Below are 24,700 nucleotides of genomic sequence, written 5' to 3' on the forward strand. Positions count from 1 at the left end.
GCATATCATTGGCATCCCTGTACTTCTAATGCACAGTAAGCATCAAACCCCAGCCTAGAATCTAAAGGAGAGGTTTTAAATAGTCTAGAATACTGCGTCACTGTATCAGTGCGTCACTGTATCAGTGCGTCCCTGGCACTGGTTCATTGGGCTCTACTTCACAAGAGTCTGCATCACTGGCCACTGCTCAGGAGCCAACAGAGCAAGCTGCCGCACTTCTAGAGGACTGAAGTGCCTAAGAAACATGGATTCTCGTGCGGGTTGAGTTTGTCTTTAAGAAATCACTATCATGCTGGTGTTGTGACTAGACTGTTTTGCAAATACAGTTTAAAGAAAGTAATGATATCGTAAAGTTTGCAAACAAGATAAGGCTGTTTGTTTTTTTAGTATGTAATTGATCTTAGGGTTTCAGCTGCTGTTTTGTGAAAGAAGTGATAGTATCAGCATCAACAACACAGCAGAATAGAGCCTGTTCCACATTTCCGTAGCCCTTTGTGTGAAGTAACCCTTCCTGTTCTCGGTTTTACATGCACCTGCACTTCATTTCCACCTGTGTCCTGTGTTCGTGTTTCACTGTTGAATCTGCAGGGCCTTTGGGGATTCTGAATCAGGTCTTCCATGTTGAAAAGATTGAGCTCTTCTAGTCTGTAAGAGTAGGCAAATACATTAAACCTGAGGATGTATTTCATTCAAATTTAAATTTTACTAATTCATCTAAAGATCCTGACTTTGTTTGCCCTTTTTACCGATTGCTCATATTGTCTAGAAGCTGAAACAGATTTGTCAAATTGGACACCTTAGTCTTTTACGTTAGTAGCTTCTGGCAAGCTCACTCTTTCATGTGTTTGAAAACTCCTAATTTACTTTCTCTTTCATATTCAATTTCATGGCCATGATTGGTCCATAATCACACATAAATTGTGGGTATTTATTTAAAGACATACGTTACTTGATTGATTAGATACTTATTGTTTAAGTTAGTGGGACTTGTTGCCTATAAGAACCTCTGTATGACATTGGCCTTCGTCAGGGATAATTAATAGTAATTTGGCTTGATTAGGGGGTAGAATAAAACAAGAAAACTCACAAGACAGCCTAAGTACTGTTGTCTCATACAAATGACAAAGTCCAGGTGTCTGTTTAGTAGAAGTCTCTATTTCATATACATATAGGAGAAGGGCTTGCAAACACCAAACTCCCCAAACAATACAAGAGTTAGTCTTTTATACCTTATCCTGAACAAATGATAAGACAACAACATATCCATATATGGTTATTAATCACATCTACATGAACTAATTTTTCTTTTGTACTCGCTTCAGCTTCAGAAAAAAACCCTCGACAGCAACAGGGAGAGAATAAGGCACTTTTTAGAAAAGAGGAGTCCTTCCCTCTGTTTAGAAGCAGCTGCCTAGCTTTTCCTCTCCGCCTCTCTGTCGGAGTTCCCCCACCTGGGAGTACCCAACACATTTATATATTTGAGTGCAAAGCCAACTGCAAGCCACTAGACTGCATAGTTTGCAAAAATACTAAAGTAATGTCATTATCTCACTTGTCTCTTCAGTACTGACAGAAAACAGACCACAGATTTGAAATCCTGAACAAAGAATTATTAGTCTTATTCCCCGCACTACAGGGAACTACACTACAGGGAATGACTGGAGGGGATTGAGAAATGTGCTAGTTTGAATAATGGGTGGTAACGTATTGAATTTCAAAAGTATAAATACAGACAAATTAGACGTCAGTATCTACTCTTGTGAACAAGATAATTCTGGCAGGCTTAGCTGTTTAAATCAAGTTTATTCTTCAGACAAATTCTTATTTTGTCATTGAATGTTTTGATCAGATTGGAAGAAATACCAAAATTTAACAGAACATTAAATAGGTAAGATTATTTTTACTTATCTCAGTTATTTAATTTTACAATATACTGTAGATCCTCCAAAATGTAAAAATCTTAAATCTGTTGTTAAAATGTTTTCCACATGGTTCTGTTCTGCCGGTGTAAAGCTAATATAAAATAAGATGTTGTTTTAATAATTTTAATTTAATTTTCAATATCCTTTGATTATGAGAAAAATCTTTGCTGTTGAATAAACACATTTTAAGTTCTGTTAGCAATAGGGGTTTGTCAGTTCTGTGACAATTAAACCAACGTGACAGATTTTGACAAAGTGACAGCAGACTGCAGAAAAGACAGGTCGGAATAATTATCTGCATGGGTCAAACTTTAATTTTATTTAGCTCCTCATCAAACCTCTTTTGCTCAGAGTGGATACAGCATTTGTACCTGTCAAACGACTTCAGATCATACTAGACCAAAAACAGTGAAATGCCTAAAATACCTCAGAGTGGAAAATTGTAAAGAGAAAAACAAAAGTTAGACCAAGACTTTGCCCATTCATGTGGTCTCATCCTTTTGCACATCATTATAACTAATGAACCTGATTGCCTGATTCATAATGGAAATTATGAACATTTAATGGTTTATGGCAAGTGGCTTTAACAAATGCGCCACAAAGCACATAATGATAACTTTACTGTGCTGAATAGCAATAAACATGACAAGTTACAGTATTTAGCCCTGCTGAGCACTCCATCGATTGCTGATAGGGGCTGCATTAATGCTGAATGTGAACGCTGAGCAGGACATGCGAATATGAACCCCTAGATTTCCAGGAAGGGCCAGAAGAAAATGAGCTTCGGGCTGAAATGCACTACAGATCCCTCTGAAGGCTTAGGGGTCTGAAACTCATTTCCTGGAAGGCCTGATGCCATTAAAGAATTGGGACAGGAAAAGTCAAAACTGTTACTTTCAAAGAATTAGTTTAACCTTTATTCACCACGTACATTTCATGTACAAGGAATTTATGTACAAGGAAAATATAATTTTATATAATCTAATGTTATGTATATATATTTGATCATAATAAAACAAAACACACTTTGGTTTTAACCAAGTTATTTACAGTATTTGTTTGTATTGGGAGTCATTCCCTTTCGTTTTCTGAGTGGAAAGTCAGTATTTGGTTCCATATTCGTTTGTGGTAATAACTGCAGTCTGTGAGTCATTAATCAGACCTGTGAGTCATTAATCTGCCCCAACTCTTTGTTTAATCATTTGAGATGCTCTGCCAGGCTTTTGCAGCCCTTGTCAAGTGACTGTTCTTGCCTGCTGGGCTGTTCTGACTTCAGTGTTTTCTTCAGCTTGAAAAACGCTGTTTAGTTGGATTTCCATCTGAAGATTGACTTGGTCAGTCTTAAGATTTCACTTTTTTACTCCTGATGAACTCCATGGTTGTGTTGGCCATATGTTTTGGGTCATTGTCATGCTGGATGGACAAGCACCATCCAAGAGGTATGGACGTATTTTCCCCTATGGAAGCAGACAAAATGTATGGACATTCTTAATTTATTCTGCTGCGGCCCTCATTAGTTACATCGTCAATAAAATAAAAGCGAGGCAGTTATAGAGGTGACCATGTTTAACCCAGGCCAGGGTTCGGGAGGTGGTGCTCATTGTAGCATCTTCAGTTCCTTTCTCTCTCCACAGTTTAACCTTATCGTGGTCTCATTTGTCCAGAAATAACTCTCCTGTTTCATCTTTGTCTAACTTGGCTGTTCTTGGTGCTGATAAGAGGTTTGTATCATGCAGTAGGGCCTTAATAATAATAATAATAATAATAATTGCTTACACTTATATAGCGCTTTTCTGGACACTCCACTCAAAGCGCTTTACAGGTAATGGGGACTCCCCTCCACCACCACCAATGTGCAGCATCCACCTGGATGATGCGACGGCAGCCATAGTGCGCCAGAACGCTCACCACACATCAGCTATCAGTGGGGAGGAGAGCAGAGTAATGAAGCCAATTCATAGAGGGGGATTATTAGGAGGCCATGATTAGTAAGGGCCAATTGGAAATTTGGCCAGGACACCGGGGTACACCCCTACTCTTTTCGAGAAGAGCCCTGGGATTTTTAATGACCACAGAGAGTCAGGACCTCGGTTTTACGTCTCATCCGAAGGACGGCGCCTGTTTACAGTATAGTGTCCCCATCACTATACTGGGGCATTAGGACCCACATGGACCACAGGGTGAGCGCCCCCTGCTGGCCCCACTAACACCCCTTCCCTTAATGATTCACCTGACCAACAAGAGAAACCTGTAAGTATTGTCCCAATACTCTTTTTAAGATAATGAGGTTAAACTCGATCAAGGGACATTTTGGCTGTTTGAGTTGTGGTAGGGTTAGCAAATCGTTGGACTTCTGAAGGAGATGGAAGAGAAGGGTAAATAAGGTGGGGTACAGTGGTAGGGGATTAAATCAGTGTAAATTAGAAGCCTCATTAATACCGGTTTGCAACTGACACCAACACTTTCTGTCCTGTCCTCTACTGTATTGCAAGCTACAATACTTAGACAGTTTCATATTTATAATAATTGAAATTGTTTTCACTACTGGCTGCATGTTGCCCAACTAAATGTGTGTACTACAAAAGATCCTTTTTACATATCTTTACATATCATACATCTCCTTCCCTCTTTACATATCTCTTTACATATCATATTTCCTAGTTATACTCTCTTGCAGTCAAAACCTGTGGTTTCTGTGCCCAATAGAGAACATTCCTGGGCGGTATCTTGTAGGAAGCTCCACCCCAGTCACTCTTTGCTCATAGTATTGTTTCACCTGCTGCCAGGAAGTGCTTCATGTACAAACCTGGAGGCCCAGCCCAGAACAGTGTGTTCTTCCAAAACTGTTTGGAAATCTGCTTTGGAAATCAGATGAATCACAAAGCTGCAGTCAGAAGTAAAATATTTTTTTTTCTTTTCAATTAAGGAGAAGCCAAAGGACATGGGAATTGTCCTATTGGGAAATAATACAGGTTGGGATTACAATGACGCATCGGGATAGAGAAACCACTGATGCTCTAATACAAGTGCCTAATGAAAAGACTGAAGATAATGTCAAACTGTAGACCTCATGCTATACAGAATGGTGCTGGCTTGGTTCTTCACCGTTCAGTGATCGGAAGATCTGTAGAATCACATAGAGCCTGTTTCTCAACCCCAGAGTCACGATGTCTTGCATGCTGTATGGCCACTACAAGGACCAGGTGCGGCCCTTCATCGACATAGTGGATCGTCTGCGGGCACTCGGAGTGGATCAGGAAGTGCCGCTGCCAACGGTAGCTGTTATTGGAGACCAGAGCTCTGGAAAAAGCTCTGTGCTGGAGGCGCTGTCTGGAGTACAGCTGCCAAGAGGCACTGGTATGGCTTCCGAACCTTCCTTTATATCGATTTGTCAAAATACCTGTTTTTTTCTTTTTGTCTCCTTAATACTGCACTTCTGTCCTACTGATAACAGAGTCAATACTAGATGCAGTTGTTCACCAACGGGTATAACAATGGGTTGTTATCATGTCTGAATTAGTGCAGAGAATGAATATGTTACATTCACTTTCCTTCATCGTTTTTTGTTCTTTGAATCAAAGGAGTAATGACACGATGCCCCCTGGAACTGATCCTAAAAAACAGTAAAGATGAGACCTGGCAAGGAACAATATCTTATCGAGATAATGACACTGAACTGGAGTCTGCAGACCAGGTTGCTGATGAGATTATATATGGTATTCTTTATATTAATATTTCCTTAAATGTGTACATTTGTGAGTGACTCATCCATTTCTTAACAATCAGGAATGTAGCAGGTAGTGGGAGAGAACTCTGTCAGAAATAGTCTGTCTGCCTATTAAACCACAAACTGTCTCCTACAAATCCTGAAGTGAGGTCTTGTGGGTGTACACCTAAAACAGTAGTTTTTATAATTTTTTAAATTTACCCAAAAATACAAAAAATTAAAAGTGAAATAAATTCAAATTAATATAATATAACATTACTTTATTAACCCTTTACAATTTCTTGCATTAGGAATTATCTTTTCACATACACCAGCTTGCTCTCCATGAGACACACAGATAGGGAGAGAGCCTGGGGTCAGAGCACAGGGCCTGCCATTGTACAGTGCTCCTGGAGCAGTTGGGGTTAAGGGTCTTGCTCAGGAGCCCAACGGAGTTGGATTCCTCTGCCAGCCATGGGATTTGAACCAGCAACTTTCCAGCCATAGGCACAGATCCTTAGCCACAGAGCCACTGCTCTGCCCCTGAGGGCATATGGCTGCAGTTGAGATCTGGGACTTGTAGAGTAGTTTCTAACCATCTCTTGTAACCATATCCTGTAGAGGTGAACTGTGTGTAGGGGTGGAGGTGAAGGTGAATCAACAGTATAAGCACTACAATGGAAAAAAAGCTTAAAGTTTGCAATTGAGTCTCTTTTTAAGGTGGTGTAGCCAATTAACTTTCTCTGCCACTGATAACACTGTGTACCATATTTCACAGCTCAGAATGAATTAGCTGGAAAAAATCAAGGAATCAGCAGTGAACGGATCACTCTTGTGATTGAATCCCACAATGTTCCAGACTTGACCCTCATAGACCTTCCAGGCATAACACGGGTATCTGTGGGAAGCCAGCCCAGGGATATTGGAAACCAGGTGAGGCGGAAACCTGGACTCAAGGAGAGAATTGTTGAGCGCCTCAGCTCTGGTGTGATAGTTTCAGTGAGGTGTGAGACAGATTCCGAGTGTCCCAGATCTTGGCGGCATCGTGATTGATCTGAGGAAAACTGCATATTAAATCATGCAACTTAACTGATTCATTCAGTTTTATTCCAACTGTTCTGTGTCTTTCCAGATAAAAGAGTTAATCAACACATACATCAACAAGAAGGAAACGATAATCCTGGTAGTTATTCCCTGTGCTGTAGACATTGCTACTACAGAGGCCTTGAAGATGGCCAGGGAGGTGGACCCAGAAGGAGAGAGGATGCTGGGTAAGGAGTCCATTGGTTTTCTCTTCTGTTTTTCCACAGGTTCATGAGAGGCAATTTCACACACTTGTAATGAGGGGGAATTACTTTTTGTTTCACGCAGCTGTTGTGCAATTTTCAAAATACAAATCAGCCACATGGATAAAGATAAAAATACACTTAATATCTAAATGTTTGTATTTGCTGAAATTATGGCATTTCCTAATACATTGCCAATACTGTTTATTAGCAGTGGCTGTTGCAGAATTTGGGATTCTAGTTTTCTTTTCTGTTTGTAATAGGAGTTCTCACGAAGCCAGACCTCACTGACAGAGGGATGGAGGACAGGATCTGCAACATCCTGAAGAACAGAGTGATCTACATGGAAAAGGGCTACATGATCGTCCGATGCAGAAACCAAGAGGAAATTCGCAGCAGCATGCTACATGCTGAAGCTATTAAGGCCGAGCAAGACTTTTTTTTAAAAAGTCCCTTTTTCCGGTAGTTTTATTACTTGTTTTTGGATCTATTACATAAAAGAGGTGTTTGATAGATAGATACTTTATTGATCCCGTGAGGGAAATTGCAGTGCAACAGCAGCTTTACACAGACAACACAGCCACAGTGTAACGAATGATACAATAATAATAATAGTACAATACATACAATACAATCAGTACAGTGAGGGGAGCACTAAAAGAGTGACTCACAGTCCGGACACACAAAGAACAAACTGATAGAAAACTGATTTGCATCTGATAGCCTAGTATGGGGCTGAACGTTTTTGTCCCAAACCTTCCTCAGTTATACTTTTAGATGCTCTATGTCTCTGTACACTGAAAGACCCAAAGTATTTAGTTTCCCTTTCATTTAAAGGAACATACGGATATCTAAAAATAAAGTTTAACTGGCCCGTGTAGTCTATTTGATAGTTTCTTTTAACAGTGTTGCTGTTTTCTTTCTGAAACTTTCAGATTTCAGCTTAATTGTTTTCCCCATTATGAAAGTGTTGATCTTTTTCCTAAAGGGATCTACTATCTGATAAGCAGGCTGGTATAAATCACCTGGCTGCCAAACTTTCTGCTGAGCTGCTGTCCCAGATCAAGGTAAAGTACTGCTCTTTTAAATCAACAAACACGGGTGTGATCTGTTCATTCAGAAGAATCTGGACTTAGAATGCCTGGATGATGGAGAAATCAGTACCTAATTGATAAAATAAGTACCACTGGTTCTTATACACAACAATCTAATTTCCCAGAATGTACAGAATTCATGAATGTAATAGTATAAACTGGGCTCATCTGAATTAAAAGGCAGAAATTCTCCACAGAATTCTGATTAATTTTATTTATTCATGTACTTTCCCACATGGTTGAGAATGATTGTCTTTCATGACCTTGAAGGTAACTAATAACAAAAACAGGGAGTCTCTGGAATGTGGAGCAGGTGTTGTGTGGAGAGATGTCAGGCCCAGCAGGTCCTGCACTGCACAATCCAACCAAATTGGTTCTCTTCAAATCTTTCTTACCGTTTCCTTGTTCTGGTATCTGTGGCTCTAAAACTGCAAGACTCCTATCCCAAATATTCTTCCTTCATCTGGTTTGGTCAAGGGCCATAGTCTCCCAGGAGTTGTTCTTCAGGATACATGTCTAGTTGATTGTTATTCTAACATCTACAAAATGTTCCCTTCGGCCTCCTCCTGTGTGTTTGTGTTGGCAAAGCCAGAAGCAAAGGACATTTTCTAGGAGCCTGAAATATGACACCCTGAAGACATGACCTGCCCTACAATGCTGATAGCAGATGATTACTGCTTCAATGCTTGTGGTGCCTGTTTGAAGAGAATACTGAAGGTGGTGTCTCTCCTCTCATTAGATATGTACAATCTTTTGCAAACAGCATGATGACATATGACTCCTTTTAAATGCTTGAAGAGTCTCTTGTAACAATTATCTCTGTGCCAGATGATGACTTGAATCTTCCAGACATCACTATCTTGATCCTGTCACTATTAGATGGCTTACAAAGGATTTGAAGAATGTGCTGGAGATGAACATTGCTTAGTTTGAAGAAACTGTTGCACAACATCTTGACAGAACACAACCTGGACCCAATGACCACCGAGACCAAGACGACTGGAGGTCTCCTCCAGTGCCCTGTCCACCAGAACAGAACAGCTGTTAAGAGGTTCCATCCAGCTGGACGGCTGGTTCATCGTCCGCCTGCTCCGCCCTTGAGGCCGCGGTGGCCACTGGCCAGCGTGCTGAGTATGGAGGATGCAGGAATCCTAACAGGTCTTCGATGTCACCAATGTGCTCCAGGACTGAAGGAGTCCTTCCTTGCATCACCTCATACATTCTGACTCCACATTACTCCCTATCCGGCTTGCGGTTATGATGAGAGGGTGGACTTCCTCAGCATGTAACATGTACTAATGCATTCATTTCTTCTTTAATAATAGAAATGCCTTCCCATCATTGAATCTGAGATCCAGAAAAAACAACAGGAAGTGGCAAATGAGTTGGAATCAATTGGAAGAGCCCCATATGATGACAGAGAAAATGCCACGTTCCTCAGTGAAGTGAGTTGTCAAGTCTAACCTGAAGTAGCAAAATATAGCTTTTAGAACTTCATCTTAACAGAACTGCCTGTCTAGCTGGTCGTTTTGGAGATATTGAGAGTGCTGAGGTTAACATTTGGCTCAAATCTGAAGAGCAGTGATTGCTGTGAATTTGAAGGACTATTAGTTAAGTCATCATCTTCCTTCAGACATTTCAATCAAAAGAAATATTGACTAGACTTAGTGAACAGTGGCTTATAATTTATTTCAGGTTAAGTATAGTTCCAACTAGAATGAAATTCCAACAGAGATAGCAAGAATTTTCAGGTACAATGTCACATAATTTATCCATAGATTGAATAAATAACATTAATTTGATGTAACAAGTAAACTTGTGTCTTTCCCTGCACCAGAAAGTCAGAGGGTTCGTCAATGATGTTATGGCACTGGTGAATGGTGATTTCTCCAAAGAATTTGTGAAGGAAACAGAGCTGTTCTGCTTCATTCGTGAAAAATTTTCAAAGTGGCATTCCAATCTCGAAGAAAGAGAAGCAGACAGTAAGTGTTTTGTTTATATTTCCAATGTTTATATTACAATGTTTGTATTTACAATATATTCACTTTTGTTCTTGTAAAAAGCCTATTATGGAAAAAGAAAATATTCTGTGTAAGCAGCTTGATTAGTTAAGAGACAATGACTGGGGCAGACATGCAAGTCTTTAAAACTGAGTACATGTGAGGCTGCTGTAATGACTTTGTCACAATAATGCTAGTAGAATTATTATTAGAGGCTGATTTTATTACAAAAAATTATCTCCAAAGAACTGTGTGATCAACAAACAAAACCTCTCTGCTGAGTTTAGAAAGAAGAGGGTCACCTGCTGAATAGCCAATGCTGGAGATTGAGGGAACAGTGAATCGAACGTTTAACTGTCTTAGTAAACTAATTTCTTGTTAATCTGAAACATTTCACTCCTGTAATTCCTGGCCAGTTGAAGAAAGCCTGTGCTCGAAGGCTCAAGAGTATATTGAAAGCTGTCGAGGGCGACAACTGCCGGGATTCCTCAACTATTCGGTGTTTGAAGCTTTAGCAAAAAAGTTCATCAAGGATCTGGAAGTACCGGCATATAGACTATTGACCATGATTTCAGGTACTGTATGTTCTTGTTTTTTGAATATTTGAAGTGCACTGAACCCTTTTGGTTTATATGCAAATAAAAGTGTATGTAATAAATATATGTGAAATAATATGAGAAGATATTGAGAGAAACTTACAGTGCATAATATGCATTCTACATATTAAATATTATTTATATATATATTAAATTTTCCATAATAATATTCCTCTATCAATTATAGATACATCTGATTAAATTTAATTAAGACAACAAACACGTAAAATCACAAAAACCATGACTACATCTATTACTTTCTACAGGAAATCTCTTTGGTTTATCTCCTGTTTGGAACATTGAAATAGCAGCTCAAATGACTCCATTCACACAATAGCAGAGAATCCATGAATGTGTCGTTCTACTTATAAATGTATTGTTTATGATATGTCTAATAAAAAGAAGAAAAACACTTTTATCTAAGAAGTATTGTATATTTTTAAAGCTTGTCTTGGAGATGTATTCCTAACAGAATTTAACCAAGTGAAACTGGTGTAATTTGTCAATTTTTGAGTTTCTGAGATGTTTTAACTTTGTTATGGCAATTTCTAGATGAAGTCCAAGATGTTCTCAAAACAATGGCACACATGCACTTTCAGGGATTGCCCAATCTTCTGAAGTACACAAAGGTAACTCCCTGCTGTCTCTGTGCTTACAGTGGTTTAATATGAATTGGTAATTATATTTAGTCAAAACCCAACAATGTAAAGTAGCATACACAGATTAAAAAATGTAGACATTAAGGGTATCTCTTCATGTATTATTTCACTCCAGTTCTTTATTTTATTAATTGTAGTGATAAGTTGCTGCAGCTGTGGCGTTTTCTCGGTCCGTATTGTTATCCGTGTTACTCACACCAAACGGTTTGTTTCCAGGACAGGATTGCTGAAATCCGTGAGATGGAAGACAAGAGGTCTGGGGAAATGCTGAAGACACTCTTTAAGATGGAAGCGATGATCTACACCCAGGACGGCACCTATGCTCTGAAGCTCGACAGGGCACAGTCCTTAGAGGAGTTCGCAGCCCGGAAAGACAAGAGGACGGCATTCGACCTGAAAGCTGAGGTTTCTGCTCTGAAGATCCATTTGAAAACGTACTGCAAGGTGTGTGAAAGTGCCGGGCAAAGTCTTCACTCATGTGTCACTGACATTGTAGGTCTAGTCTTGGAACACAAAACGGCTGATACTGATACCACTTTAAAGATGTTCTATATTTGCTGTATAATAGCAATAGGGCGTTCACTGTCGCACTAATGCTGAACACAGGCAAGTGATGCAGCCACGTGCTGCTCTGAACACATGTCGGGACCCCCATTGCACTCGGGGCTGCATGTCCGCGGTCTCTGAACAGATCTCCTTCCCCGCCCCGCACGCAGATTGCCTCCAGCCGCCTGGCGGACCTCGTGCCCATGGTGACGAGGTTCTACCTGCTGCATGAGTCCGGCGCCGAGCTGCAGAGGGGGATGCTCAGCCTCCTGCAGGAGAGGGACATTGTGGACGAGATGGTAGAGGAGGAGGAGGGCATCACCGTGAAGAGAAAAGCATTACAGGATCGCCAGGAGCGTCTGAGACACGCATATGCTTCTCTGGGAGACATTTAGCTACCAGGCAGACAGATTCATCTGCTTCAGGCTGTTCAACTGTTCAGACAGAATAATGAGTGATCACTGCCCCTGGTGAAGGTGTATGTGCATACAGTATGCAGTTTAAAGACTGTTTGGATTTCTCTTCTTGACCCCTAACTCTACTGTTCCCACTAGTCCTAATTTGGTGAGTGTTAGCCCTTTTCCGAAATGTAGCCCTAACCTTACAGCCCTACTGTTATGCTCAGGTTATGCCTTTACAACCCGATACTGTCTAGAACCCTAACCCATACTCCTACCCCATAGACCATGTGCTAGTAGCCCTGACCCCCTCCTGTTGTAGATGTGTAGAGTGAGGAGCCAGGTTTTCAGCCCTAATTTTGCATGTCACTTGTTCAAGTAAACTGTTGAATTTATTTGTAAATGATGTCAGAATTGAATTGACTTAACAAATGGCTTGTTTAATTGGTCAAAAGAGCTTTAGAAATGGGTGATTTTAATGGTGACTTACAATACCTGTGGGATTGGGGTTCTGCAGGTCCCTGCTGCAGTGTTTTGTGTTAGATATTGGAAAAGCACAGGTGCTCCCTGCTTGAAGTAATGCATTAACGGAGTGTCCCAGGAAACCCAAGACAGCGGAGATCTTTATGCTTTTGACATCATGCAAATACTATGGTAGGGCACATTAACCCAAAAACACAAAGATCCAGTCTAAAGTACAATTTTATTCTGGCATCTACAACTACAAGTCCAGGACAAAGTAGTTTTTTCTCCCCTCGAGAGAGCTAGAGCTGTGGACATTCCTAACCTTTATATAACCAGGCTGAGATCTTCTAAGGGTGTGAGCCACAGTGGCTACCTCAGAGACTGTTATTCATGTGTACAGAATCCCTCACTCTCATTTTTTTTTTAATTTTCATACTGTCCTTGATCCCTGACTGTTCCGTCTCCAGGTTTTTCCAGAACCTGCACCCCCTGCAGCTTGTCTTTACATCTTACTCTACTGCTTGTTAGTGATGGCACCAGCTTAGCATTCCTCTTGCAAGCGCAGGGTTCAGAGTGGGTCTATTGTGAGGTTTAAAATAAAAAAATACAAAAAAAATGTTTTTTAAAGCAGATAGATGCTTCTGAAATGACCACCTTTACTAAATACCGATACCCCAGTGTGTACTGTTGCTAACCAGGAGTGCTGTTCTGTTCATTCCCTCCATTTGTCTGAATGATGCACTTGGATTGTAACACTTCTGATTAAAGCATGATGAAACCAACATACGGAATAGCAAGAGCTTGTTTGTACAAGTACTGTATAACCACATCCTTTCCAAGCAAGCCTCCAGCCCACTCTTCCTCTTCTTCTCCGGTCCTCTCATCTTCCTCCAATGAGTTCCAGCAGCTGGCCTTATCCTTGCTCTTGTTCCCTAGTTTTCATAACATGAATTCTGCATCAGTTTTATGGGGCTTCTCTCATTTTTCAAGGGGGGTTCCAGCAGCCCCCCCTCCATCTGGACGGGTTGATGGTCTCCTCAGTCAGGTGAGTTACCCCATTAAATGCCCTGTGTGAATCACACTTCTTCTTCACCCTCATCGGGGTTTGACTCCTGAAATGAGCACGTGGGAAGTTGTCACAGTATAACACGATGTTCTCACACCTGATGAAGGCTCCACAGCCGAAATGTTGCGTTTCCTTTCTTCTCTTTTCAGCATGGAATAAACCTCTACTTGTTCCTTTGCAGTCTACGCAGCTACCTACTTGAACTAATATAGCAAATAATACACATAATTCTTAGATCAAAACATACTTTTAAAATCATTAGGCATTTTAAGCCCAAATCTATTTGCTAGTTTTCTAAAATGATATTACCATCATAAATATTTTTTAAAAAGCCACCGAGGTCTGGTTTGACACATAAATGTATTCTTCTCACCCCGATTTTCCTGGGTATCAGTCATGCTGTTGATGTACAGTATGAAGGTGTTACTGGCTCTTAACCCTCAGGAGGAGAGCCTCTCTGGGAAGAGAGTGGTAGTCTGCTGAGAACAGTCATGTCAGGACTGGAAACAGCAGTTTCCAGAACACTTATTCCAGACAGACCTCCACAGTACACAGCTATTCAGAGATCTTGTCAAACTTCAGTGGAGTTCTTAAACATAATACATAATGACAAATACTGGTGATCTCACAACAGAACATAGTGTAAAACTCAAAACAACTTTGGCCATACCTATTCTTACAAATTCTATAATAATATGTAAATTAACATATTTAATATTACATTTGTTAATCATTAACTATATTATAATAATACATTATATATCACATCGTAAGGATCATTTACTCAAATTAACATGCAAACTATTGCCAGATTTTAAATGTCTGAACTAAAACGTCGTTGACGAACGAAATGCTTTGCCAGATGTGGCAGACTATCACTCGAGCGGACAGCAGCATCACCTAGTGGCCAACTGGAGAATTCTCACTTTGTGCTCATGCCGGCAGGGCCTCGGACTGAGAGAAGAGGGTCACAGTGCCAAGGGCCTCCTGTGAAGCACAACCACCATCCGCCAACCCAGCTCAGTCTCCTCGCACCGGACGTCCTGTACTAACTGGGCGATTTCACATGTTCTTCATGGTAGTTATACAGGAGAGAAGAGATCATTTTTTAGTACATCCTTCATTTTGCAGGGCATATGGTGCACCATTTTACTTTGTTTTTGCATTGTTGTTATAGAAGGGATGTTTCTTTACTGCTTTTCGGAGATGCTGTTGTTCTGATCTTTTATCAGGCTTCTGACCACCGCTGCAGTTTCGGAAAGGTACTTCCTGCTCCTCGCCCATGCCTTCACTGCCCCAGACGCCGAGTCGGGCGTCATGCCGGAAACCCGGAGGCTTCAGGTCAGACTCGTGGGCTGGGTGGCTGTACCTGAGCGCTCATGTGGTTCCAGGAGAGAAACGAACAGGGCCGAGGAGGAAAACAGGCTCCGCTGCGAACTGAACTGTCGTTATTCTCTTCTTTCTCCCGCTGTGTGTGACGGAAGTGTTCTACTCACAAGCAGTGCCAAACTGTCATCTTTCTATTAAAAGATAATTACAAATCAGACTTTGACTTCAAAGTCCAGCTATTATTCAGCGATTGCCAAAGGTTTGTGTGCTTGAAAAAAGCCTTCCAATGAGATTACAGCTGCTGTGTTTCCACCTTTGCTGCCTCAAGGTTGAAATGGTTACAGCTGACAGTGTTAAATTGTTTTTATGGCTTTATTAATATGCAGATAAGGGAAAGACAAGTGAAGTCCTGATGCAAGGCTGTTTATGGCTTTATCCTCAGTGGAGAGAGTGGGAGTAGCTACAGGCTCAAACTCCGATCTGCTGGCTGTGACACAGTGGTCCTCCAGTTGTTTAAAGAGGCCCCGGTTAGACTAAATGCTAGAGAACACCCCTGAGGACTAACGAGTAGGGCTAATTAATTAAAACTGTGAAACAGCACAGAGAATCAGACAAGTTAAGGAAAACAGAACTCATTCCTAGGCTGTTGTTGTAGTTCACTGCCATGCAGTCAATGACAAAAATGTCTTAGAAGGAATTACAGTAAATGTCTGAGAAGGGTTTGTCCAGCTGTCAGAACAGAAAGAACTCTCAAACGGACTCTTGTGAAATTCTGAAACTGGTCAGAGACGTCTCTGCTGAGCAACACACCCCTGGAGCTGTACTTCTGCAGGCCAGCCTGCGTACCTGTTCTTCGATTTGTCCGAGTGGTTCATCTGGAAGGAAATTAAAACAATTAAAACAGCGAAGCACTTATGGAACAGCAAAGGCCCATGAATGTTTTCCATAGCTGTAACCATCCTTCACTGAGACCATCCTAGATTACTTCTATGGACATTGCTGAAATCTTGAACCTGTAATACAACCTGATAAAACAATCTGATGATTTGAGAAGAATAATTCCAGGGCTGGCTGTGCACAGGGAACAAAGCACAGTCATCGGAAAGTCTCTTATAGACACACGAGGGATGGCAACAGCACCTTCTCTTTCTTCATGTTGGCAGGCAAGGAGAATCCTTTAGCTCCTACAAAAACCCAGCTTGAGCGGAATCCAATGTTTCGGATTTCTGTGCTGCCGAGCTTCTCAATCTCCTTCTTCGCTTCTTCAGTCAACCTAGTTTAGCAGGAAAGAACATTGTTATGGTCCCAGCTTCTCCTTCGGACACGAGTGCATGTATCCTGTGTCCTGATGTAACAATGTAACTGCAAGTAAAGTATGAAGACCTGAAGGCTTGTGTCTGAGTTTCTTCACTGTTCTTCTGAACTTCTTCACCTTTTGAAGCTTCCATCTGAATGCTGCAGTTTCAATGCTGAATGCTGCAGATGTTTCTTGGATTGTTCTACCTTCTATTAAAAACTGAAAGGATGTACCCATTACCTGCTATTCAGAGCCTTTATCATCTGACAAGTACCTCTTGAGAGGTACATTTTGGAGGCTTTATCTCCCTCAATATGTGAAATAACACACATCAAACAATTTTTTGGTAGTCCTTTTTGAAATCTACAGATTTCAAAAAGGACTACCAAAAAATTGTTTGATGTTTAAGCACTTCTTCACGACTGGGAAGTTTTCACATCACTGAGACCGGCAGAGGACCAGAGCTCTTACTTGGTGCTCCCTTCATCGAAAGTTGCCATCAGAATGAAGGAGCCTGTGGGAATCTCCTGGATGAACTTCACCATGGCCCCAGAGTTCTCTGCCAAATTGAACATGAAAGCAAAGTTCAGTTAGACCATTAAAACTATCAAACACTCAACTCAAAAATTTTTAAAAGCCCAAATTCTGGGCTTAGCCAGAACACTGCCCATCTCTCATTAGTCAGTATCAACGACACTGAAATCCCACGTGATACGTAGCAGGCTTCCTTAAAAGTAAACTGCAGTTTGTCATCCTTCTAACAAGCGACCACACTCGACTTCGGGAAGCTTCAGAAAAAGCCACATACCTCCCACCCACATGTCAAAGTGACGGGAAGCAATCCTCTTCCCAGATGCCGCTGAAAGACAGACACGAAAACGACAGTCACCGTGTGTGCAGAAGGGTGTGGATTCCACTGCAGAAATAGCATCTTAACAGGAACAAGCACTTTTCACAGTGAAAGAGTATATGATATATTCAGTTAACAGGATCAGAAAAAACAATGTTTTTGCAATAGTCCCCAGCTTGAAATAAACATTATATTCTAAGTTTGCAGTTCACTTTGTTTTACCCAGAGAAGCGTTCTTACTTTTAAAGGATTTCAGAACTTGTAAGTCAAGGTGATTTATTAGAAGTGCCACTAGATGTGTCTTCTATTCTTCTCTCGTTACAAAAAAGTGACAATTTTATTAAAAAAAGATACATGTATTGGATATTCATATACAACTATATGGTTAACTTTGGTTAAGGCGGGATCATCACAGACCCGATGAATTACGTGACCAAGTGCGGATCTGGGGATCCCAAAGTCAAATCCATACGGACTCCTACCATCAATGGCCACAATGTTCATCCCTCTTCCTGTGCCGTCCTTCCCTTTCCCAGTTATACTGAAAACAGACACATTGGCTCAGCATCAACACTTCCTGTTTTCACTCTTGGATAAACTGGCCCAGTATAACTGGTGTTCCAACAGCTCGCCAGCTGTGGTCATCAGGCCTACACAAGTGCGGCTAGAAGCACTCTTTAAAGGCAATGCTAGACTTAATTTAATCATCACAGTTATCGGTCTGGATACAAGATCAAAATAAATGACTGAGCTGTTTGACTAGAGTATTGTTTGCTACAGTATGCACACATACTATAAACACATGACCAACAGCTCTGCTACAGTAGCATCACCTTTCAAACACCTGATTTTTCTTTATTGTGGCACTTGAACGGAAATCTAAATCCACATAAAACCATATACTGTACCACATCTCTACTACAGCTTATAGCTAAAGGATTAACTAGACCTTCCCAGGAACGGAACTGCTCTCAGGTTTGTGCAACAGCTGGAGCTTTATGATCAGAGTAATACAACACCCCCCCTCGCCCCCCCCGCCCATGGACAAGTGTACTAACATCTCATCCTCAAAGCAGATTTTGGGGAACTTCTGGATCCCACCTCCACTGGCCACCTGGAAAGCAAAGCTTCCAGGTGGACAAGCAGACCAAAGGCTGCACTTCTGTCTTCTGGGAGCTGGAGCTGCCAAGGGGGAAACAGAAAATTAAACTTGCTTCAACAACAGCAGAAAGCATGTCCCCCTGGGCCGACTGCCCCCCCAGGTGTGGAGACTAAGGGGCACCTTGCAGAGCAGAAACTGCATCTTTTCAGCTACTTAGCCCAGGGAAAGTCTCCTTCAGTTGAAAAAGAAATTGAATAATTGAATCCAAGTTGAAGGTGTCATATTATCCCTTCTGTATGGTGCCAACAAAACTGGGAAAATGCCCAAGTGTACAGGCAGGAGACGTCTACGCCAGGATATAAAACCAGCAGGAAAGGCCTCAGCAGTGCTGTGTGGGGATGCTGACAGCTCACAGACCCACTCCCGCTGTTGTCAGCAAGTCCCAGAGACCGAGGCTCCTCGAGGACAGACTGAACGAGTTTCCAGACAAGCCTGGTTCACCCTGGACTTCTTTTCTCATTGTCGAGTTGTCTGAGTTTGAAGTATCTCACTGGTATTTAACAATTAAAACTATTAACACTTTATTAATACACAGTGCATTTATGTATTTACACATCCAGAAAGCATATAATAGGTTTTGGGGCTGAAAAACATAATTGGAGATTTAATAGACTTTCAGCACTAATGGACACCCCTTCCTCCGTTAGACTGTTAATCCAATGGATTACTGCACCTCATGCAAAACCCACTTTTGGCAGTTTTTGTTGCATGCATTTCACACTTCACTCTGAACAAGGGTCTGAGTCTCCTTGTTCTCTGGCCAGGAGGCTCCCTCTTAACCAGTGAGATAAAGCTGAAGTACACCAACAAGTGCCAGGAGGATCAGAAACAAAATACAAGAGACAGAAGCGACTGCATTAACAGGCTATCATGATGTTACTGTAATCACGGAAATAAGGCTAAAAAGGTAGTGTTCGAGGTAGATCCATCTTAAGTGCATACACTCTGTTCTCAAGAGACAGGCAAGACAGAAGAAGGGGAGATGTGACACTATAGATCAAGAAGAGTCTTCAGGTTCAAGAACTAAAAACAGAGGAATCAAGATGGATTCATCCCACAAGTAAATAAAGTTAAAAAGCAGTATCCCAGATGGCTGAACAAATCCATTAGGAAAAATAAGTGCTGTTCCCATGGGTCAGGTAAACCATAACATTATAAGACGGTACCATTCATTTTTAACAAATCGTACACAGTATGTCAGGGTCAACAAAACTCTTTCAGAGTCACGATCTTTGAGCACAGGTGCCCCTCAGGGCTGTGTGAGCTCTCCAATTCTGTTCACACTTTATACAAATGATTGTACAAGCAGTAGTCAAAGCAGTGTGGTTTGGTAATCTATCAGTTCATTTAAAATCGCAAATTACCCATCTCATCCAGACAGCTTTGAAGGTCATGGGAGTGAAACAGCACCCCTCCCTGCAAACAATCTTTGAAAAAGCCATAATCAAACAGGCAGGAAAAATTATATCAGATCCTTCCCACATCCTCAATTCTGAATATCAACTTCTTCCTTCTGGCAAACGTTTTAGGGTTCCCAAATGTAGGTCAAACAAATACAAACATTCCTTTGTTCCACTATCCATTAAAGCTTTCAATGCAAATGTCAAGGATAAACACAATTTTGACTCTTACCACCCACTTGAGTGCAATATGTTTTGTGATGTGTTATACTGTACTGTACATGTGCAATAGAGTGATGTGCAATGTTTTTCTTTTTTTTTTGCAATCGAATAATGTGCAATGTTTTTCTTTTCTTCTTTTTTTTTGCATTCTATTTAAATATACAGGAGTGCTGTGTGTCCAAAAAAAATTCCCTCAGGGGACAATAAAAATCTTAAAGAAATTTAGTACAAGGACTTGAAAGCACAGTAAAAAAAAAGTTTGGAAGGGGCAAGAAAATAATATTTCAATGGAGTCTAAAATAAATGTCAAAAGGTTGTTGAATATAACAACAAAAGAATGCTACCTGGGAAAATAACCGGAAACTTCTAGACAATAAAAGGAAAATGGCTGAGTATTTTACTCTGGTGTTTATCGAGGAAGAGGTCAACAACAAAGTTCTGTATTAAATATCAGCGTTAAGAGTTTGGGATCCTAGAAACACACAAGATGAATATGTCCCCAGGGCCTGATGGTATCTGACCAGTTTTACTCAAGGAAACAAGATACGTTAAGCAAACTACTTAACACAATTCTTCCACCAATCAGCCAAGACAGGGGTCGGGTCCAGACACTGAAGAATTGTAACAGTCCCCATCCGTTAGAAGAGTGTCAAAACCTAACGATGTGACTGTGAACAGTTCTTTTAGTTGTGGAGGTGGAAGAAGCCACCCAATCAAGTTGTTTCTAAGCGAATACCATCACTTCTTTTAATAATCAGCCAGAGGAGATCTTCACATCAATGAGTTACTAACTACGAAATGGGCTAGAAGGGTCAAACAGTCTCCTCTCATTTGTCAAAGTTCTCATGCTCTAGAAAAGGGAACAGGCCAACATTCCCTTGTGGAACACAAGGGGCCTTTTTGAAGGACAGACGTTTGCACAGCTATGACCCCGGAGAAACAGGACCGCTAGAGTCTTACCTGTGACCCTGGGAACATTGACTGCCATTCTGTGAATGCCACTCACAGCGAGAGAGATGGCCTGGGGGGGCATGACGACGGAGAGCACCTGTCCCAGGTACCAGGCCAACACACAGCAGACCGCCAGAGCCAGCCCCCGCAGGAGCGCTGTGAGGGACAAGCGCGAGAGACGTTACCAGCCAGCCTCGCCTCCCGGGACCCCACCAGCACGCTGACGGGCCTCATGGACTTATCAGCAATCGGCCACGTTGTCCATGTCAGATTCCAGCACCCCCTGGACTCAAATCTTAAAACAAAAAGATTTGAATAACCAAAAAGAAGATAAGCATGTATGGACAGCTTGGTACTGCAGTGGTTAGACTCAGAGGAATGGAGGCATGAGTACATCACCACACGTGCCAGGTGGTGGAGAACAGAGGGAGAGATGTACCCCACTTCCCCTGAAGCTGGACTGCTGTTACGGCACCTAAGCCAGTTGAATTATAGGACCCAATGTGGTGACTAATAGATCTCAATGAAAGCAAGGGGAGGTGGAAGGAAAATCTTATAAAATTCAGATAAATACTTATCCAAATCGCGGTTCAAGAGTCATGGTCAAAGACAGGCTCACTGGTCAGGAAGCCAAAGGTTCAGAAGCCAAGTACTTAGGGAGGAAATCTCGAGACAAGAGACGAGGAGCTCCACTTGGTGAGAACCAATACTGAGCGTTGAGGTGAAGGAGGTGAGGGCTCATCCCCAGGAGCTGGGTTCTGGGGATGAGGGGCTTTTGCAGCAACGCAGCCCCACTTGCACAAGAAAGATGGGAGGAGCAGTGGGCCGAACACAGAGCCTAAAGGACCAGGACAGCGGCACATCCTGCACCAACCAGCTTCTGCGAACCCCCAGACAAACACAGCAACGCTTCAGAGCTCAACCAGGATGAGAAAGACACAGCCGAGGAGACACAAAGAAAGACCTGTTAAACTGTAAATACAGGTGCAAACACTCCAGCGTGCCTGGGGAGCCTGTTTTCATTCCCCGGAGGCCAGAAGCAACACTGACCATGCAAATGAGAACGGATGTACAGACACAGACTTCATGAAAAACCTGCTTCAGCTGTAAATGATCTGGAGGTTAAATAAAATTAATCTACAAACACATAAATACAAACAGTAGGAGATGTGACACAGAAACTAAATTAAGAACCACAAAGATACTGCTCCAGCTGTCACGGAGAATTACAATGTGAAAAGGATTGAAAAATCCTGTCCTCGAGCCCTTGTTGCACTTCACGTCTGAACCGGTCCTTCGGGTTCGCTGGACAATAAACATTCAGGATGTGAAAAACTTGCATCCCCTCTCACGGCCCCCGGTTCCAGTCTAGAGAGATGGAGCTCAAGCCCCGAGCCCCGCCGCTGAGGCTCACAGGCTCACTGGACACTCTCTTCACTAGCTGCACCCACAGTTTCATCACTGGCAGATTTTGCAGGAATGGGGAAAGTGGTATTAAATATGCATATTAAGAAGAATAAAAAGCTGTCAGTATGAGCTGCTACAAAGTGGTCAGTAGCTAAAATACTTACACACATTCTTCAGGAATACAGACATTCCAGTCTCCATAAAACATTGACAATTCAAACTTTGTGGGTGAGCAGCTGTGAGGAACAGGGCGGAGGCACATTTCCAGGTATTGTTTGCAGATTTCCAATGCACACTGAAAAGGTGTAACCGACCAGTTAACGAATAAGGAAAAAAATCAAGGAAAATGTGTTTACAACGAAAATACAACCACCAAAAAATTATAGCATGAAAGACATGTAAATAAAAAATCTTTATCAGGTAATGTTTGCAACACAATAAAAATCCAACAGATTAAGGAGATCGACCATAATGTCATTAAATACGTGAATTACAGGTCTGTGAATTGAATTAATGTCATGGGTGGTAACCTCTGCTTGTTTTTTACAGAGATTCCGTAGCAATGTAATTTGTATATTATGGTGACTAAAATGCTCATAATACCGTATTAGTAAAATTGTGCAAGCAGTTTCGAACATAACCGTACAAATCCGTACGCACTTGCGTTAACAATGTGAATGAACTGCCAATAAACTAAACTGATGCCAGCAGCAGCACGTTTGTAGTCTGGCGGCTGAAGAACTGTTGAGAAAAGCCCTTAGTACAGGAAACATTTCGACAAGAGGATATGGTGGGTTGTTTGAGTTTCGGCCTGACCTGCGAGACGCTGCTCTGCGGATTTACATTTCAATATTTTAAAACGGTTTTCAAATACTGGGATCAGGCCAATATCTCCGGACCCCGATTTCTGTCACAAATTCCTGCCCCAGCACAGCCGCCCGTTATGAAGTGGTTCTGCTGCCCGGACTTTGATGAAGTGCTGGAAAAACGACATTTCTTAAACAGAAACAACGACCTTTATTCTGACAGGAATAATGTCCAAATTATTTATTTTTCAGTACTTACTTCCTGGAAGTCTGGCACGACAGACGGGCATACTGTACTTCCCAGCCAGCGGACTCTCACCCGTGTTTCACCGCGCAGAGAAAGCAGTCAGAACTATTTCTGTCAGGCGCATGAAATTCGGATTAATTTCTTTTTTTATTATTGTGACAGTTAGATGCTCCAAGAAAACGCCTACTACATATCAAAGTTTGCACCGGGACCGGCACAGTAGCCTGTTCCAGCTCTGGGAGCTCAAGGCCAGCTTCATGTCTGAGTCATTGACACTCCCACTGCACACAGCCAGGTGCTGGCTGATGCGCGACAGTTTTATATATTTATTTGCAGTCAGGTATGTCTTTACGACAGTGAGAAGTCCGTGCTGATCTCGATGTTTCCATTTTGTCATTAGTAACAGGGTGGTAAAGGAGCTCAGGAGACGCGTGTGAAAGGATGCACCGGGTCTTTGCGCATGGTTATTTTTGCGTTTCGTTTGACCGTGTTTTACACTAATGTAACGCAACGGGGGTTCAGGCGGGCGCCCTTGCCGCATTAGGTCGGCCCCTCACCATCGGGGGCTCAAACCCGCGACTCCCGCGTCACTCAACAGGGACCCAGCCCGGTGAGCCAAAGAGAGATCTCTCTACAGCCCAGTAGCTGTAGTCCTGCTATCACAGGGAAGGGCGGCGACGTCACCGCTCTGGTAAGCCGGCTCTTACACACCATGATGGCCGTATGCGTTACACTAATATCATCCAAGTCCAAAGAACGCCAGACGTGTCACCTGGTGCCCAATGGATACCTGCGTCAGTCCGGTCAGCCCGTGACGTTGTTGATCTCAGAAAAAAACGTCTGATGAGCTTGAGCAGGAAAAGCCTCTGTCATCTGGGGCAGCTGACAGGGATTGTGCAGGGCCTTTCTGAAGCTGGCTTGAGGGTCCTGCACCTTCCTTCAGCATGTGTGATTCAGCATCTCCACTTGAAAAGCCACACATCCGGAGAACATGCTGCCACATGGATCTCAAAGTCCACTATGAAGGGTGTCACGGACAGCTGTTCACAGCGACCTCCGTCTGAGGTGACAACGCCTGAGGAGCGTTTGTCTGTGTTCACTCCATCCTCAGCTGCGTTTCAGGTTTCTTCTCCAGCAAGTGCGACGGTCCTGTTTTGTTCATATTTACCCAAACAGCGCCCTTTCAAGCTTTCTCTCATGCCGAGTTTCGACCCAGTCTGTTGGGAAGTTAGCGTTCTTGATTGCCCACAGAAGGCGAGGCTAAATTGCCCCAAGTGTGACCCAACACAGC

The 24,700-nt window shown here is 42.1% G+C and overlaps 2 protein-coding genes across 5 annotated transcripts; one reads left to right on the forward strand and one right to left on the reverse strand.

The window, feature by feature from the left end:
• Positions 1-34: 34 nt before the first annotated feature.
• LOC102686403 (interferon-induced GTP-binding protein Mx-like) lies at positions 35-13,454 on the forward strand. Of its 2 annotated transcripts, none has more exons than XM_015341424.2 (13): positions 35-1,888; positions 5,083-5,279; positions 5,504-5,638; positions 6,407-6,561; positions 6,761-6,899; positions 7,178-7,376; positions 7,903-7,981; positions 9,334-9,453; positions 9,846-9,990; positions 10,425-10,583; positions 11,157-11,233; positions 11,480-11,707; positions 11,980-13,454. In XM_015341424.2, the coding sequence occupies exons 2-13, from the start codon at positions 5,090-5,092 to the stop codon at positions 12,202-12,204; spliced, it is 1,851 nt and encodes a 616-aa protein (XP_015196910.2). In that variant the 5' UTR covers positions 35-1,888; positions 5,083-5,089; the 3' UTR covers positions 12,205-13,454. The 2 variants fall into 2 exon arrangements, with proteins under 2 accessions (XP_015196910.2, XP_015196911.2); XM_015341425.2 differs by lacking the exon at positions 35-1,888 and adding an exon at positions 3,844-4,818.
• A 1,971-nt stretch (positions 13,455-15,425) lies between these two features.
• Positions 15,426-23,706, reverse strand: LOC102686602 (FAM3 metabolism regulating signaling molecule B). 3 transcript variants are annotated; one of them, XM_069189791.1, is made up of 9 exons: positions 23,422-23,706; positions 22,521-22,651; positions 20,959-21,105; positions 18,273-18,396; positions 17,697-17,755; positions 17,173-17,223; positions 16,836-16,923; positions 16,208-16,340; positions 15,426-15,942 (listed from the first exon to the last, which is right to left on the reverse strand). In XM_069189791.1, exons 2-9 carry the CDS (start codon positions 22,555-22,557, stop codon positions 15,850-15,852), a joined length of 732 nt encoding a protein of 243 aa, XP_069045892.1. In that variant the 5' UTR covers positions 22,558-22,651; positions 23,422-23,706; the 3' UTR covers positions 15,426-15,849. The 3 variants fall into 3 exon arrangements, with proteins under 3 accessions (XP_069045892.1, XP_015196914.2, XP_015196915.1); XM_015341428.2 differs by lacking the exon at positions 22,521-22,651 and having other exon boundaries at positions 23,422-23,705; XM_015341429.2 differs by lacking the exons at positions 20,959-21,105; positions 22,521-22,651.
• Between the last annotated feature and the right edge of the window lie 994 nt (positions 23,707-24,700).

The sequence above is a fragment of the Lepisosteus oculatus genome, chromosome 5 (genome assembly GCF_040954835.1).
Source record: "Lepisosteus oculatus isolate fLepOcu1 chromosome 5, fLepOcu1.hap2, whole genome shotgun sequence".
Lineage (NCBI taxonomy): Eukaryota > Metazoa > Chordata > Actinopteri > Semionotiformes > Lepisosteidae > Lepisosteus > Lepisosteus oculatus.

Coding starts and splice junctions, on each gene's coding strand:
- LOC102686403 (XM_015341424.2), top strand. CDS start 5,090: ATGTCTTGCATGCTGTATGGCCACTACAAGGACCAGGTGCGGCCCTTC. Junction 5,280..5,503: donor ACAGCTGCCAAGAGGCACTG/GTATGGCTTCCG, acceptor TTTGAATCAAAG/GAGTAATGACACGATGCCCC. Junction 11,708..11,979: donor ATTTGAAAACGTACTGCAAG/GTGTGTGAAAGT, acceptor CCCCGCACGCAG/ATTGCCTCCAGCCGCCTGGC.
- LOC102686602 (XM_069189791.1), bottom strand. CDS start 22,557: ATGGAGACTGGAATGTCTGTATTCCTGAAGAATGTGT. Junction 21,106..22,520: donor TGTATTCCTGAAGAATGTGT/GTAAGTATTTTA, acceptor TGTCCCTCACAG/CGCTCCTGCGGGGGCTGGCT. Junction 15,943..16,207: donor CCAACATGAAGAAAGAGAAG/GTGCTGTTGCCA, acceptor ATTTCCTTCCAG/ATGAACCACTCGGACAAATC.